The sequence below is a fragment of the Lutra lutra genome, chromosome X, assembly GCF_902655055.1.
Source record: "Lutra lutra chromosome X, mLutLut1.2, whole genome shotgun sequence".
NCBI lineage: Eukaryota > Metazoa > Chordata > Mammalia > Carnivora > Mustelidae > Lutra > Lutra lutra.
Genome location: NC_062296.1, coordinates 21,293,538 through 21,307,144, shown reverse-complemented (window position 1 = coordinate 21,307,144; position 13,607 = coordinate 21,293,538). Strand labels below are relative to the sequence as shown.

Here is a 13,607-nt window from a genome sequence, read left to right as displayed (position 1 = left end):
ATTCTCCCAGGCTCACTTCAAATGTCGCTTTTTTGAAGATTTCCCCAACTCTCAGTTTCTCAACATATGGCACTTATCACAACAAACTACAACTGTTCCTCCTCACTACACTGTGAGTTTGTCCAAGGCAAAGACGATTCCTAGCAGATAGTAAGTACTCAATATTTGCTGAAGGAGTGAATGAATGAAAGAATGATGATATGGAAAATGTTATTCATATACAAGGCACTAATATAAAAAGTCATTTCATGTTAATGTATAGATTTGTAACTCACCCTGTTCCTTGAGTTTGGCCAACAGTTTATCAAGAACTACCATTTTACCACTGTTGCTGACAATGTGCTCATCAGTGGTATAAGGTGGACCAGGTTCAGCACCATCAAACAAATAAGGATGGTTACAACACTTCCGAAGCTGCATCAGAATGTTTAAGAGTCGCATCTTGTCCATCTTGCCAGCAGAGTTTAACACATCAATATCTTTCATCAGGATTTTTGTATACCTAAAATTTTTAACTATAATTAATCATTTGCTATATGTAGTTGATGAATCACTAAATTCTACTCCTGAAACCAATATTATACTATATATTAACCAATAGGAATTTAAATAAAAATTTGAAAAGAAAAAGTAAAAAAATAGTTTTGGAGAACATGTGGTGAAATAGGAAGATCTTATAAACTGACATGGATATGTTAGTACACTCTTTCTGAAGGGCAATTTGGCAAGATAGATAAAAAGTTTTAAAATGTGAAAATTCTACATCTGCAACTTTGTCCTTTGTAGATAGCAATGTAAGTGGAATAATGTTCATCACAGCACTGTTTGTAATAATAAAAGTTATAGCAATCTAAAAAAAAGTTCAGTGCCATCAAGCAACATGCCTTTGGTGATCAGCATAGAGTCCTATTTAGGATAAACAACAAATTCAATTTTGAGACTAAATCTGATCAGCAAAACTAAGAAACTCTTGAACATTTTAACTTGTATGTTGCCTACAAACCTGTTTCTTCCTGCTTTATTCATTGCTACAAATTGCTATCAACTGATTAACTATTCAGATAACCATATCTGATAATTAATTATTCAATAACTAAATATTTGCTGAAAGCTAGCATCCAACTTTTACTTGTTTGAACTAAAAATAGTCACAATTTCTTATACCTAATTTTCATAAGGCATTTTTTTCTGATCCATAAACATTTTTCATTCTCTTTTGTTGACCTTTACCCAGGTAAAAATAGACCTATGTATCCACCTGAACAGTGATTAATATTTAATTATAATAACTGCCAACTTGTATTGAGTGAAAGTGCCAGGTACCATGTGAAGGGCTTTATATAAATCATCTTGTTAAATCTTCACAACAACTCCCAGGTATGTACTAGAATCACCCCCACTTTACGAATGGAAATTCAGGCAGTAGTAAGAGAAGTAAAACAACCTACTCAGGGCCACAGAAAGGGAAAAAGTCAGAGTTTGATCTTATGTCTGAATTTAGAGAAATATACTCTTCACCACCACCCTATACTGGTTTCAATAGTAGAGAAGTCATTACATATTATAAGTGATCTAATTTTGTTTATATCAGCAACATTTTTCTTCTTTTTTTTTTAAGTAGACTCCATACCCAACACAGTACTTGAACTCATGAGTCTGAAATCAAGACCTGAGCTGAGATCAAGAGTCAGATGCCTAACCAACTGAGTCACCCAGGTGCCCCACAACATTTTGCTTCTTTTAGCAGCATTATTACATAAGCATGTCTAATTTATGATTCCTTGTATCTACTCTTGTCATTTTCCCGCTTTGCCTGTATTTATCAAACCAATTCAGCGTCTATTTTTATAATATCCACAATCACTACTCAATCCACACCATCTTACTGATGTTTATTATTATCGTTATTACTACTTGCACTGATGGAAAAAGCAAGAATACCAAAAAAATGTGCAAGTGACATTAGCCTCTTTAACACTAACATTGACTCCACAAACTAAGTACTATTATCCCCATTTTATAGAAGGGAAACTGAAGTTATATAATTTACCCAAGCTAAATAGCTACAAAGGAGCAAAGCATGTGATTCAAATACAGGTCTTATAATTAACGAGGGCATGTGATATAATGAGCACTGGGTATTATGTAAGACTGATTAATCAATGACCTCTACCTCTGAAACCAATAACATGTAATTAATTGAATTTAAATTTAAAAATATTTTAAAAATACAAATTACAGTTCTATAGACTCAAAGCCCATGCTCCTTCCCAAAGGCTGAATAAAATGAATATTTTTGGTGAATACCAATATTTTATCAAAATATTTGAACTACTTAACTTGTTATTTAAATAGAAAATGTAAATTTTGATCTAAAGGCACAACTAAAATTTTTTTTAAATTTAGCTTTGGAGAAAGCTACAAAGCTAGATTTTAATAAATCCTTACACATAAATGAATTCCAGTAGAAATAAAATAGCTTACCATTCTCGTTGCATTTTACTCAGTCCCAAGTAAATCTTTATTTCCTTTTTAGGAGGCAGGCTCTTTTCTACATCAGTTTTTATACGACGTAACAAAAATGGTTTTAAAACCTAAAAAAGTGATAGTTTTTATAAAAGTTTGTAAGATATTTAATATTTAAACCACAGCACCCTAATGCAAAATTTACTTCCCAATGCATAACCTGAAAAACACTATCAATACCAGTTGCCAATTTTCTCAATAAAAAAGAACAAATGGCCCATTAAAAAATCAGAACAGGGGCCCTAAATTAGATATTCATAATTTGATGGCACAAAATACATTAAAATGTAAGACAACAAGATAATTGAGTATTGAATAAGCACGAAAGCATCTTTTAAAAAAAAAGGTTACTGTCATACAACATTTGCTTCTTTATTCTGTATAGAAATAATTTTGATGGTAACAGAAATTTTTCCAAAAAAGACATCCAGATGACCAACAGACACATGAAGAAAAGATGCTCAACATCACTCATCATCAGGGAAAGGCAAATCAAAATTGCAATGAGATATCACCTTACATCTATCAGAATGGCTAGTATCCAAAAAAAGACAAGAAATATCAAGAGCTGGCAAGGATGTGGAGAAAAGAAACCCTCATACACTGTTGGGGGAAATATAAATTGGTGCAGCTACTGTGGAAAACAGTGTGGAGGTTCCTCAAAAAAATAAAAATAGAAATACCATGTGATCCAATAATTCCACTCCTGGGTATTTACCCATAGAAAATGAAACCACTAATTTGAAAACATATATGCACCCCTATGTTTATTGTAGCATTATTTATAATAACCAAGATATAGAAGCAAACACCTAAGTATCCATTGACAGATGAATAAAGAAGATATGGTCTATATATATATATACGTTTGTATATATATATTCATACATACACACATGTATATATATGTATACATGTGTATATATGTGTGTATGAATATATATTATATATACACACATTACATACACACACACACACACACACACACACACACAATGGAATGTTACTCAGCCATAAAAAGGATGAGATCTTGCCATTTGTAACAACATGAATGGACCCAGAAGGTATTACACTAAGTGAAACAATAAGGTTTTTGAATCTTAGAGGAAATCTAAGTCAGAGTATGGATCAGAGAGTCTCTATAAGTGAGATAAAAATGCAGGCCATTTCAAAATAGTTAAACATATGAATTAAGAGATAATGGTTCAATATTAAGGAAGATATGGATGACTAGAGAAAAAAGATGAAATAATCAGTATATACCTGAGAGACAAATTCTATCACAGGAAAATAATAGAGCTACCATCACCTGTAGAGTATGTGCAGTGTGGCAAACGGTGCATTATGAACTTTACAATCCAGAGTACTAAATCCTTACAATAAATCTTTAAGGGAAATGTGATTATTTTAATTTTATTTCTTTTTTTAAAGATTTTATTTATTTCTTTCTTTTAGAGGGAGAAAGAGAGAGCACAAGCAAGGGAAGGGGCAGAGGAAGAGGTAGAGAATCTCAAGCAGACTCTGCACTCAATGAGGAGCCCAAAGTGGGGCTCAGTCTCACAACCCTGAGATCATGACCTGAGCTGAAACCAAGAGCCAAACACCCAAATGACTGAGCCACCCAGGTACCCTTCAATTTTATTAATTTAACTGAAGTCATTTTGCTAGTAAGTGGTAGAAGTCAAATTCAAATCAGATCAAGCTGATTCTACAAACAGCTCAGTCCCTGGTTAGCTGTTGTGAGCCTGGACAAGTTCCTGAACTTTTCTGAGTCTGTTTCCTAATCCATTCATTAAAAAAAAATTATGGTATATGTCTATTACAAGCATTTTAAAATGAGGATAATGATACCTATTTCCAAAGCTGCTGTGAAAATTTATGGTAGTATTTGTGTAGAGCTTAACCACAGTAGACATTAGTAAACAGTAGCCACTATATTAGAGATCTATAGGAGGTAAGGAAAAGGAAAGAGTGAAAGACAACTTCTGATCTCTGGTTTGGGCCTCTTAAAATTGTCCAAGAGAGATTCCTTATGAGTTAAACTGCCTGTGAGATATTTAGAGAGAAAGACTTAGAAGGCAGTAGGATATACAGGAACCAGGCAAGAAATAATGGAAAGATAAATTAGGGAGTTATAAGTAGATAGGTGGTAGCTGTAACCATAGGAGTGGATCCCCAGGGAGAGCACATATGAAAAAGAAAGTCAAAGACAAAGCCCTACAAAACACTAACTTTTCAGGGGCAGACTGAAAAAGAAAAGCCCATAAAGAGGAATAATATGAGTGGCCAAAAAGGTAAGAGAATATCCAAGAAGAGAATCCAATTCCTACCAGAAACTAGGTAAGAAAGGGTTTCATGCAGGAGAAGTTAGAAGTGCTAACCAGTACAGAGAAGCCAAAATACTGAGCAAAAAGTGTACCCTGAATTCAGCAACTGGAAAATGATTAAAGACCTTCCAAGATAAGTTTCAGTTGTGTAGGATGGATAGAAGCCAGTGGTCAATGACGCAAGAGTAAATAGGAGATCAGGTAGTGGAGATGGAGAAAATAAACCACTTCTTCAAGAAGCTTAGCTATCAAGGGAAGACACCAGAATCACAGCTAGAGACACACAGTGTGAAGAGAGTACTATTTTGTACATGCATGAGGGTGGGTGTGTATAGGTATGAGTTTGGATTATAATACAGCACATACTTGAGCATGTTTACATGTTAGTACAAAGAGTGAATATAGAGTGAGAGCTAGAAAAATCAGTCAGTAAAATGGATAAATTATGGGGAAAGGTCCCGTAAGGAAACAGGGAGAAATGAGATCCAGGGTTCATGTCAGAAGACTTAGCTACTGACCAAAGAAAATACCTCTTCCCTTCAGAAAGAAGGTAACACAGAGGCATATATCCTTGGAAGCTGGATTTCCTTGAAGGAGTTCCTACCTAATAACTTTTCCTTTTTCTTTGAGAAAATAATGATGTAACTTACTGAAAAAGGAGGGGTGACAGAGAGTATCTGGGATGGAAGTCTTGGGGTGATTGGGAAAGGTCTGAAGCAGCTGTTACTGGAATTGGGAAAGAATGCTGTAGAAGGCCATGTTCAAGGATTGCTGACACCATCAAACACCAGCTTATGTTATAGAATGTGAAACTGGAGTTGTTCCAACATGTACAATTGTATACTCTTCTTTATCAGTGTTGAACAGCCTCAGTACAGAACAAGTCACTCTGCTAGTAAGTGGTAGAAGCAGAATTCTAACCCAGATGACAGAGACGTTACAGTATTATGGTTTTGGGCTTCCAGGAAGAAATGGCAGATGGACAAGAAAAAAAGAAAGTTTGGGAGTATTGGCAAAAGCGTGGTTCCAGTGATAGAAAATGGACTCATTGATAGAGAAGAAAATAACAACAGGAGCACCTGACTCACTCAGTTGGTATAGCCTGCGACTCTTGATCTTGGGGTTGTGAGTTCAAGCCCTATGTTTAGTATAGAGATTACTTAAAAAGTAAAGTCTGAAATAAGGTGATGGATGAGAAAAAGCAGGGATCCAAGGACTGGAGGTCTCTGTAAGGTAACAGAATAAGTACAGAAGGGAGTAACATGAGTGAAAGAGCTAAAAAAAGGAGACAAGAAGTTGTTATCAAAGAATTGAAAACTGGTATTTAATGAATGTGAGGGGTCACCTGGAGAAGAGTGGATGACAGAGAAGAGGGTGGAAGGGGGACCTGCAAGATAACTTCACCTTAAAGGACGAGTTCTATGCATGATGGTGGAGAACTAGTGGCTTACAAGTGGCACTGGGGAACTAGGAAAATACGGATGCCATCTTAAGGACCTGTGGGGTATGGGAATATGAACAGCCTCTACTGGAGAGGACCACATTATCCATGCAGGAGAGCTAAAGCAAAAAGGCTATTTCCTAGACAGGCTAAAAAGAGAGCAGAATTCATTTCCCAAAGAGGCTGTCAGAATGACTGTGAGGGAGACACAGTGAGACTGAGCCAAGAGGTAAACCTACAAGTTCAGATTCTATGGCAGTTTGTTTTCTAGCTTGGAATATATATTTAATTACTAAATTTTCTTATCTATTACTTACTGTGTGAAGTCTTTCCACAAGTTTTTGATCACCAAGACAATTTTTAGTGTCAAACCAAGAGTCAAAGTCCTGTGGAAGAGTGAAAATGCTGCAGTAAGCACACAGGTGGTTGGTTGGTTGGTTTTTTGTTTTTGTTTTTGTTTTTGTTTTAATAAACTCGATACTGTATAAATTCCTGTACAATGATACAACAGTATTTCATTTCAAAAACACTTTCAAAAATATGTTTACTGTGATGGTCAATATTATTTATTTCTCAAAAATAGCTAAAATACTGAGGGAGTTAAAATTTGAACTCCACCAGCACTGTTTCCTTAAAAGACTTTTATTAGGCTTCCGCATACCATAGTACCATTACATCTAGTTAAAAGTTACTGTATAGTGACTAACATGCCATAATAATTTTAAAAAAAGAGTTTGGAGTAGGAGTAAGAATATATGCACATAATGACAACAAAAATTTTAAACAATAAAAATAAATTAAAGCAAGATAAGGTATATAAAGCAATGGATAGCTGAACTTGGTACTTTTTATTACCAATTAATATCAGTAATGAGGAAAATAAGGCTCCAAAGTCCTTACATCATTCAATTCAGTTTGCTGCACTAACTTAACCTTATTTTAATGATAATGTGGTCACACATTTACAAAATGTTGTTTTTTGAATCATTAATTCAATCATTAAATCATTAATTATGAGCTCTTTAGTACTCACCTAATATTAATGACTACAATAATCAAAGACCATTTTAAAGACTCCACCTGCCAAACTAGTATATAGAAAGCCTTTCCAATTTAATTAAAAGAAAATTTTGAATTTACAATTATGAACTCAGCCTATCTCATTTCAGAAGTTGTGACAGTAGTGCAATATAGGCAAAGTTTAACAGGCAGAATAATCTCAAAGAAAAGAAATATTATTCCTCTAAATAACCCCATTTAAAATATTTGTGCTTAAGAGTTCTTTTTTCTGAGAAAACTGAAGCACACAGATAAAGAATTAAAAATGAAAAAGAATTATAAATTTCAATCTACATTCTATGCTTTGAAAACAAATGTCTATGAACATAAGAAAATTATATTTAAAACATATGACTTAAACTTACATCTGCAGAATTAAAAACATCAGGCAATAAAAAGTTGAGTAAAGCCCAGAGTTCATGCAGGTTATTCTGCAAAGGCGTTCCAGTTAGGAGCAAGCGGTTGGTTGACTTGAACTCACGAACAATCTCTGAAAGCTAGAAAAATAATAGTTATGTTAACATTACTTTATTTATTAGAATTCTCAAAATTCAGTTCTTTATCCAACCATGTTTTGAATAAAGCAAAACTCGAAAATTATTTTTCTATAGAAAAATATCCTAGCTCAGGTGACACTGCCATAATGAATCACAACTAAACAAAATATTCTAGGCATTTCTACACCTACAAGAATGCAAATCATAGTCATACCTGAGACCCCTCCCTCACTTCAAAAAATGTATTTCTCCATTTTGGGTCCACAGAAACAGTCAAAACTCCATGGAATCCAGGCTAGTCACTTTACACAATAATATCTCCTTCTCCCTGCCAATCATGTTCATCTACATACCTAGCCAAGTTCTAACTTGGCCTGGTGACAGTTTCTAAACACCAGAGCTGCACCCATTTTTCCTATCTTAGATTAACTTTCTAAATATGAGACTATGAAAATCAAAGCACAAAAGCATAAACGAACAACAACCTTATCAATAAAAATGCACATTTTTATAACACTCAAACAATTATTCTCTAACATGCATCTTTTTTTATTGGGTATTATTTTCAATTTGAAATTAGTATCATCCACCTGGTGGTTTTCCTCCAGTTCTGTCCCTGTTTCTCCCAAAGTAGCCCAGTGATCCAAAGAGAGGTTCATCGTAATAACTGATGCTTTTCCTACTGTTGATGGAGTTGAATGGCAAGAAATATTGATATTTTTCAAAATTAACACCATACTCTAATTCACAGAAATCAGATAACTCCAGGAATGATTTTTTTCTAATCCTTATGAATACACATAAGCTGGTAAGCTCCTCAATAAAGGCCAAATCAATGCAAATAACTTTTGTACACCAAATATTACCAAAATATTAAAATACTGTAGCACAACAGAGTTAGGCTGCAACAGATATAGCAAATGAACACTTAATTTTCTTTATGTTAAAAACTGTGCTCAATTTTCATTTGCCTCATATTCAATAATTTAAACTTTAAAACATTTTTTAAACTAATTTTCATTCACATTCTGTGAATAAAATCACAATCTTCCAACCCTTTTTAATTCTGAATACACAGAAGTAAACAAACAGACATGGTAGTTAAAAGAAAACTTTAACAATGATATTGAAAACTGGCTTACCTTAGATTTTTCATTCTTTATTCTATGAGCCTCATCAATGACTAGGTATCGCCAATGAAACTTTTTAAATACAGATTTTTCTTTAATTACCATCTCATAAGAAGTAACACAAACATCCCATTCTCCTGGCATCATTTCATCACGAATAAAAGCAGCCTAATGCAAAACAAAGTTCCTCATATTAAAACACACTGATAAGATGGTCACAGAATTAAAACATCAAGAGAATATTAATAATTCTAAGAGACTTGGGAATCATTTAGTCTCATCCATTTTAAAGATAGAAAAACCGGGGCGCCTGGGTGGCTCAGTGGGTTAAAGCCTCTGCCTTCAGCTCAGGTCATGATCCCAGAGCCCCGCATCGGGCTCTCTACTCAGCAGGGAGCCTGCTTCCTCCTCTCTCTCTCTGCCTGCCTCTCTGCTTACTTGTGATCTCTGTCAAATAAATAAATAAAATCTTTTAAAAAAAAATAAAGATAGAAAAACCAAGGCCCAAAGACACATCTGTGGGCAATTATCTAGATGACATGTTAATATATTCATTAACAAAAGAAGCAAATGCTTCCCTAAAATGACTACAGCATATCCAATGAACCAGAGAAAATCTTAGCACCAGAAGAGGACTACATTACTAGGCTCTCTTCATAGGACAGAGAGTCCAAAAAGAAATGGGCAAAGTAAACTGCCTTCTGAAAACCATGTTCTTACCAAGAGCCAAGCATTACCAACGATTACCAACACAGATTTAACAAATGAAAGGAACTTAATATACATGAGTGATTTCAACCTTTTGAAATCTCTTAATATGTTCCTTCCCTTTCTAGCAGGAATGAGTCACATATTTTGTTAAGGTTATGAAAGCCCATCAATGCTTTTGTGAACTTCTTGATGTTGTTTTGAGGCTACAGATATGATTTTATAAAGGGGACTTGCTCTATCTAGTACAGGAGACTATTTAAAACAGTGAGACTATTTAGAACTATTTTTAAATCTTCACAGGCAGTGGCCAACATAGTAGCCAAGCTGACTGAGCATTTTCAACTTGTACAAACTGAATTCCAGATGTTACAGGTCAAAATAAAACCACAGAAGTTAACAGGGAGCAGCCAAATCTATATTGAGAAAGTTCTGATTAGTACTGTAAATCTGAAATTACAGTGCATAAACAAAATAACTGTTCACTGCAAACTCATTATTTCATAAAGTCAGTTACGCACCAAACACACTGTGGACTCATTCAACAAATATTTACTGAATGCCCATATATATAAAAGGATCACCTGGACTAAAGTAAAGAACAAAAAAGGTCTTTCTAGAGGTCTCAGTTGCACTCTGGGAAGTGGTCATATTTAAAGAGCTAATTAAGACATTAGGGAATTAGAAGCAACATAAAAAGAACCAGGGTGCCAGACTGTAAAGTCTTGCCAACATTTTATCTTTCTTTGATTTTGCAAAACACTCAGTTTAATGGTTCCTCCTATAGTTTCATGAAACATATGCATACTTTTAATTTAAATTACCCCTACTTTGAATTTGTGTGACAGAATATTTAGTATCATATAATCCAAAAGCTCTCACTTATGACAAAATTAAGGCCCTTCAAGAGTCACTTAACATCACACAGTCAATGGCAACTCTAGAACTAAAACCAGATCTCCTGTTTCCATGTCCAAGATCTTTGATGCCTCTGGAGTAGAAAAGGAAGGGGCCAAAACTCAAGTTAGGGGGTGCCTAGCTGGCTCAGTTGGTAGAGCATGCAACTCTTGATCTCAAGGTTATGAGATCAAGTCCCATGCTGGTTGTGGAGCCTACTTAAAAAATATATAAAAACCTTACTTGGGATTCATACCTCTATATACTTCAGGACTACATTAGCATCAAACTGGATCAACAGTTTTACTAAGAATTACCCAACTCAATCAAATACCTGTTATAATCTACATCAATTTTAATAAAATATTGACCTCATAAAATGTTTACAAAAGACCAGGAACTATAAAGACCCAATATATCTATCCCATATGGCACCAAGATTCAAAATCTGTCTATAAGTAATAATCTGGATTTTCCCTATACATACTGACATCAATCTCTAAATGTTGAATATAGTACATTATTTATGTTATTAATAATTACCAGTTTACAAACTCTTTTGCCCATGGCCCACAGTCAAATTATAGTTTAGGTTGCAATCCTTAAAAAAAGGAGCAGTACATATCCCCACCATGTGTGAAACACTGTGCCATTTTCCATTCTATTGTATCTCAATGTTTTAAAAAATTGTTGTCGGGGCGCCTGGGTGGCTCAGTTGGTTGAGCGACTGCCTTCGGCTCAGGTCATGATCCCGGAGACCTGGGATTGGGTCCCGCATCGGGCTCCCAGCTCCACGGGGAGTCTGTTTCTCCCTCTGACCTTCTCCTTGCTCATGCTCTCTCTCACTGTCTCTCTCTCTCAAATAAATAAAATCTTTTAAAAAACAATAAAAAATTGTTGTCACCACCAACATGAATTCCCGATATTAACAAGTGGCAATATGAAAAACACTGACTTTGAAGATTGGTTTTCAAGGTTAAAAAATTTTGAAGCTGCCAGTAAAATTCCAATCTCCCCTGGGGTAGAGATAGGACAGCCACAAATTAAATACATCCACTCTTTCTTCAAAACTCACAGAGGTATTTCATGAAATCCTTGGATTCCATATAATGTAGTTGAAAACAACTGACAATTTTACTGAGACACATGAAAACACAAGCATAGCACATTTCTCTTTTGTTTATGATCTTCAAGAAATAATTTCAGCCAAAAATCAGTACTTTAGAAATGTAAAGTTTTATAAGGAGTGGTATTACATCAAAGAACAGCAGTGAGGGGCACCTGAGTGTCTGCCTTTGGCTCAGGTTGAGATCTCCAGGTCCTGGGATAAAGCCCTGTTTCTGGCTCTCTACTCAGCAGGAAGTCTGCTTCTCTTACTCCCTCTCCTTCTGTCCCTCCCCCTGCCACTCGTGTTCTCTTTCTCTAATAAATAAAGAAATAAAATCTTTTATTTTTTTTTTTTAAGAAAAGAGGGCGCCTGAATGGCTCAGTTAGTTAAGCAACTGCCTTCGGCTTAGGTCATGATCCCAGAGTCCTGGGATCGAGTCCCACATTGGGCTCCCAGCTCCAAGCGGAGTCTGCTTCTCCCTCTGACCTCCCCTCTCATGCTCTCTCTCACTGTCTCTCTCTCAAATAAATAAATAAAATCTTAAAAAGAAAAAGGAAAAAAGAAAAGAACAGCGGTGATAAGAGCGAGCTCTGAGTGACTAATTCGCCACTGAGAAATATTAGGCATAGGGAAGAATCAAGCCTGTAATTCTAAATTTATGAGCTCATTATTTCAATATTTAAATTATTTATAAGTTAAATTTAAATAAATTTAAGTAATTTTTCTTCAAACAAAATGATAAGAATAAAATTACATAATTCATTATGTTACCATTCTTTTTTTTTAAAGATTTTATTTTTTATTTATTTGACAGACAGAGATCATGAGTATGCAGAGAGGCAGGCAGAGAGAGAGGAGGAAGCAGGCTCCCCGCTGAGCAGAGAGCCCTGATGCGGGGCTCGATCCCAGGACCCTGGGATCATGACCTGAGCCGAAGGCAGAGGCTTTAACCCACTGAGCCACCCAGGCACCCCTATGTTACCATTCTTTTGAGGATATCTTTTGATAACCTATCTAAATATGTAAAAGAGAATAAATCTTTAAACTATGTCCTCTGGAGACAACATAAAGGCAAAGTTTAATAATATGCTTTCTAAGCTGATTATTCATTTTGATATTTTTGCATAATTTATTTCTTTTAGATTAATTCTACAGTCCTAAATAATTGTAGCCTACTAGATTGACAAATGGATAATTTAAGCAAGAGCCCAGAATTTCTAATATCTAAGAATGTATGCAGATATGTATTTTTCTATTCAAAGACCAAAACTGAAAGTTGTGTCTATGCATAAACACAAAACACAAGGCTCTCTGTACAAATAGAAAAGATTCCAAGCACACTACAGGTATACGTATATACCAAGTCAAAGTCAAAAGTGAAAAATTTAAACATAAATTAAGTGATGCAAATTTACAGTTTTGGTGTCAAAACAGCACAAATGATAGAGTCACTGAAAAGACACACCGTAGATAAAGAATTTTTTTATAAAAAGTTATTCAAAATGCAACTCAAAAATGCTGAGGTTAATGACCTAGTTGAAATTAAATGCAGATAAGCATAGTAATGGATTGTCTGGGGGCACCTGGGTGGCTCAGCTGTCAAGCGTGTGTCTTCAGCTCAGGTGGTGATCCCAGGGTCGCCTGCTTCTCCCTCTAGTCTATTCTAATGTCAAAGTCGTTTTCTTAGACTCAAGTTAATTCTGTTTCATTCTGGCTTCCAGTTACTGGTCCTAGTTCTGGAGAAACTCAGCTACAAAGACCAAGTACCTAGGGTGCCTGGGTGGCTCAGTTGGTTTAACAATCTGCCTTCAGCTCAGATCATGATCCTAGAGTCCCCAGATCAAGTCCCGCATCGGGCTCTCAGGGAAGCCTGCTTCTCCCTCTGACACTCCCCTTGCTTGTGTTCCCTCTCTC

General features: G+C 35.3%; 1 protein-coding gene across 6 annotated transcripts in view; it reads right to left on the bottom strand.

The window, feature by feature from the left end:
* SMARCA1 (SWI/SNF related, matrix associated, actin dependent regulator of chromatin, subfamily a, member 1) overlaps positions 1–13,607 on the bottom strand; it is a 72,258-nt gene that overhangs the window by 46,973 nt on the left and 11,678 nt on the right. For all 6 annotated transcript variants that reach the window (XM_047716273.1, XM_047716274.1, XM_047716276.1 and 3 more), the window contains exons 7-11: positions 8,993–9,148; positions 7,719–7,850; positions 6,612–6,680; positions 2,485–2,594; positions 276–502 (exon numbers count right to left, since the gene is read on the bottom strand). In XM_047716273.1, coding sequence (XP_047572229.1) covers positions 276–502; positions 2,485–2,594; positions 6,612–6,680; positions 7,719–7,850; positions 8,993–9,148 — 694 coding nt within the window. The remainder of the gene's footprint in view (positions 1–275; positions 503–2,484; positions 2,595–6,611; positions 6,681–7,718; positions 7,851–8,992; positions 9,149–13,607) is intronic.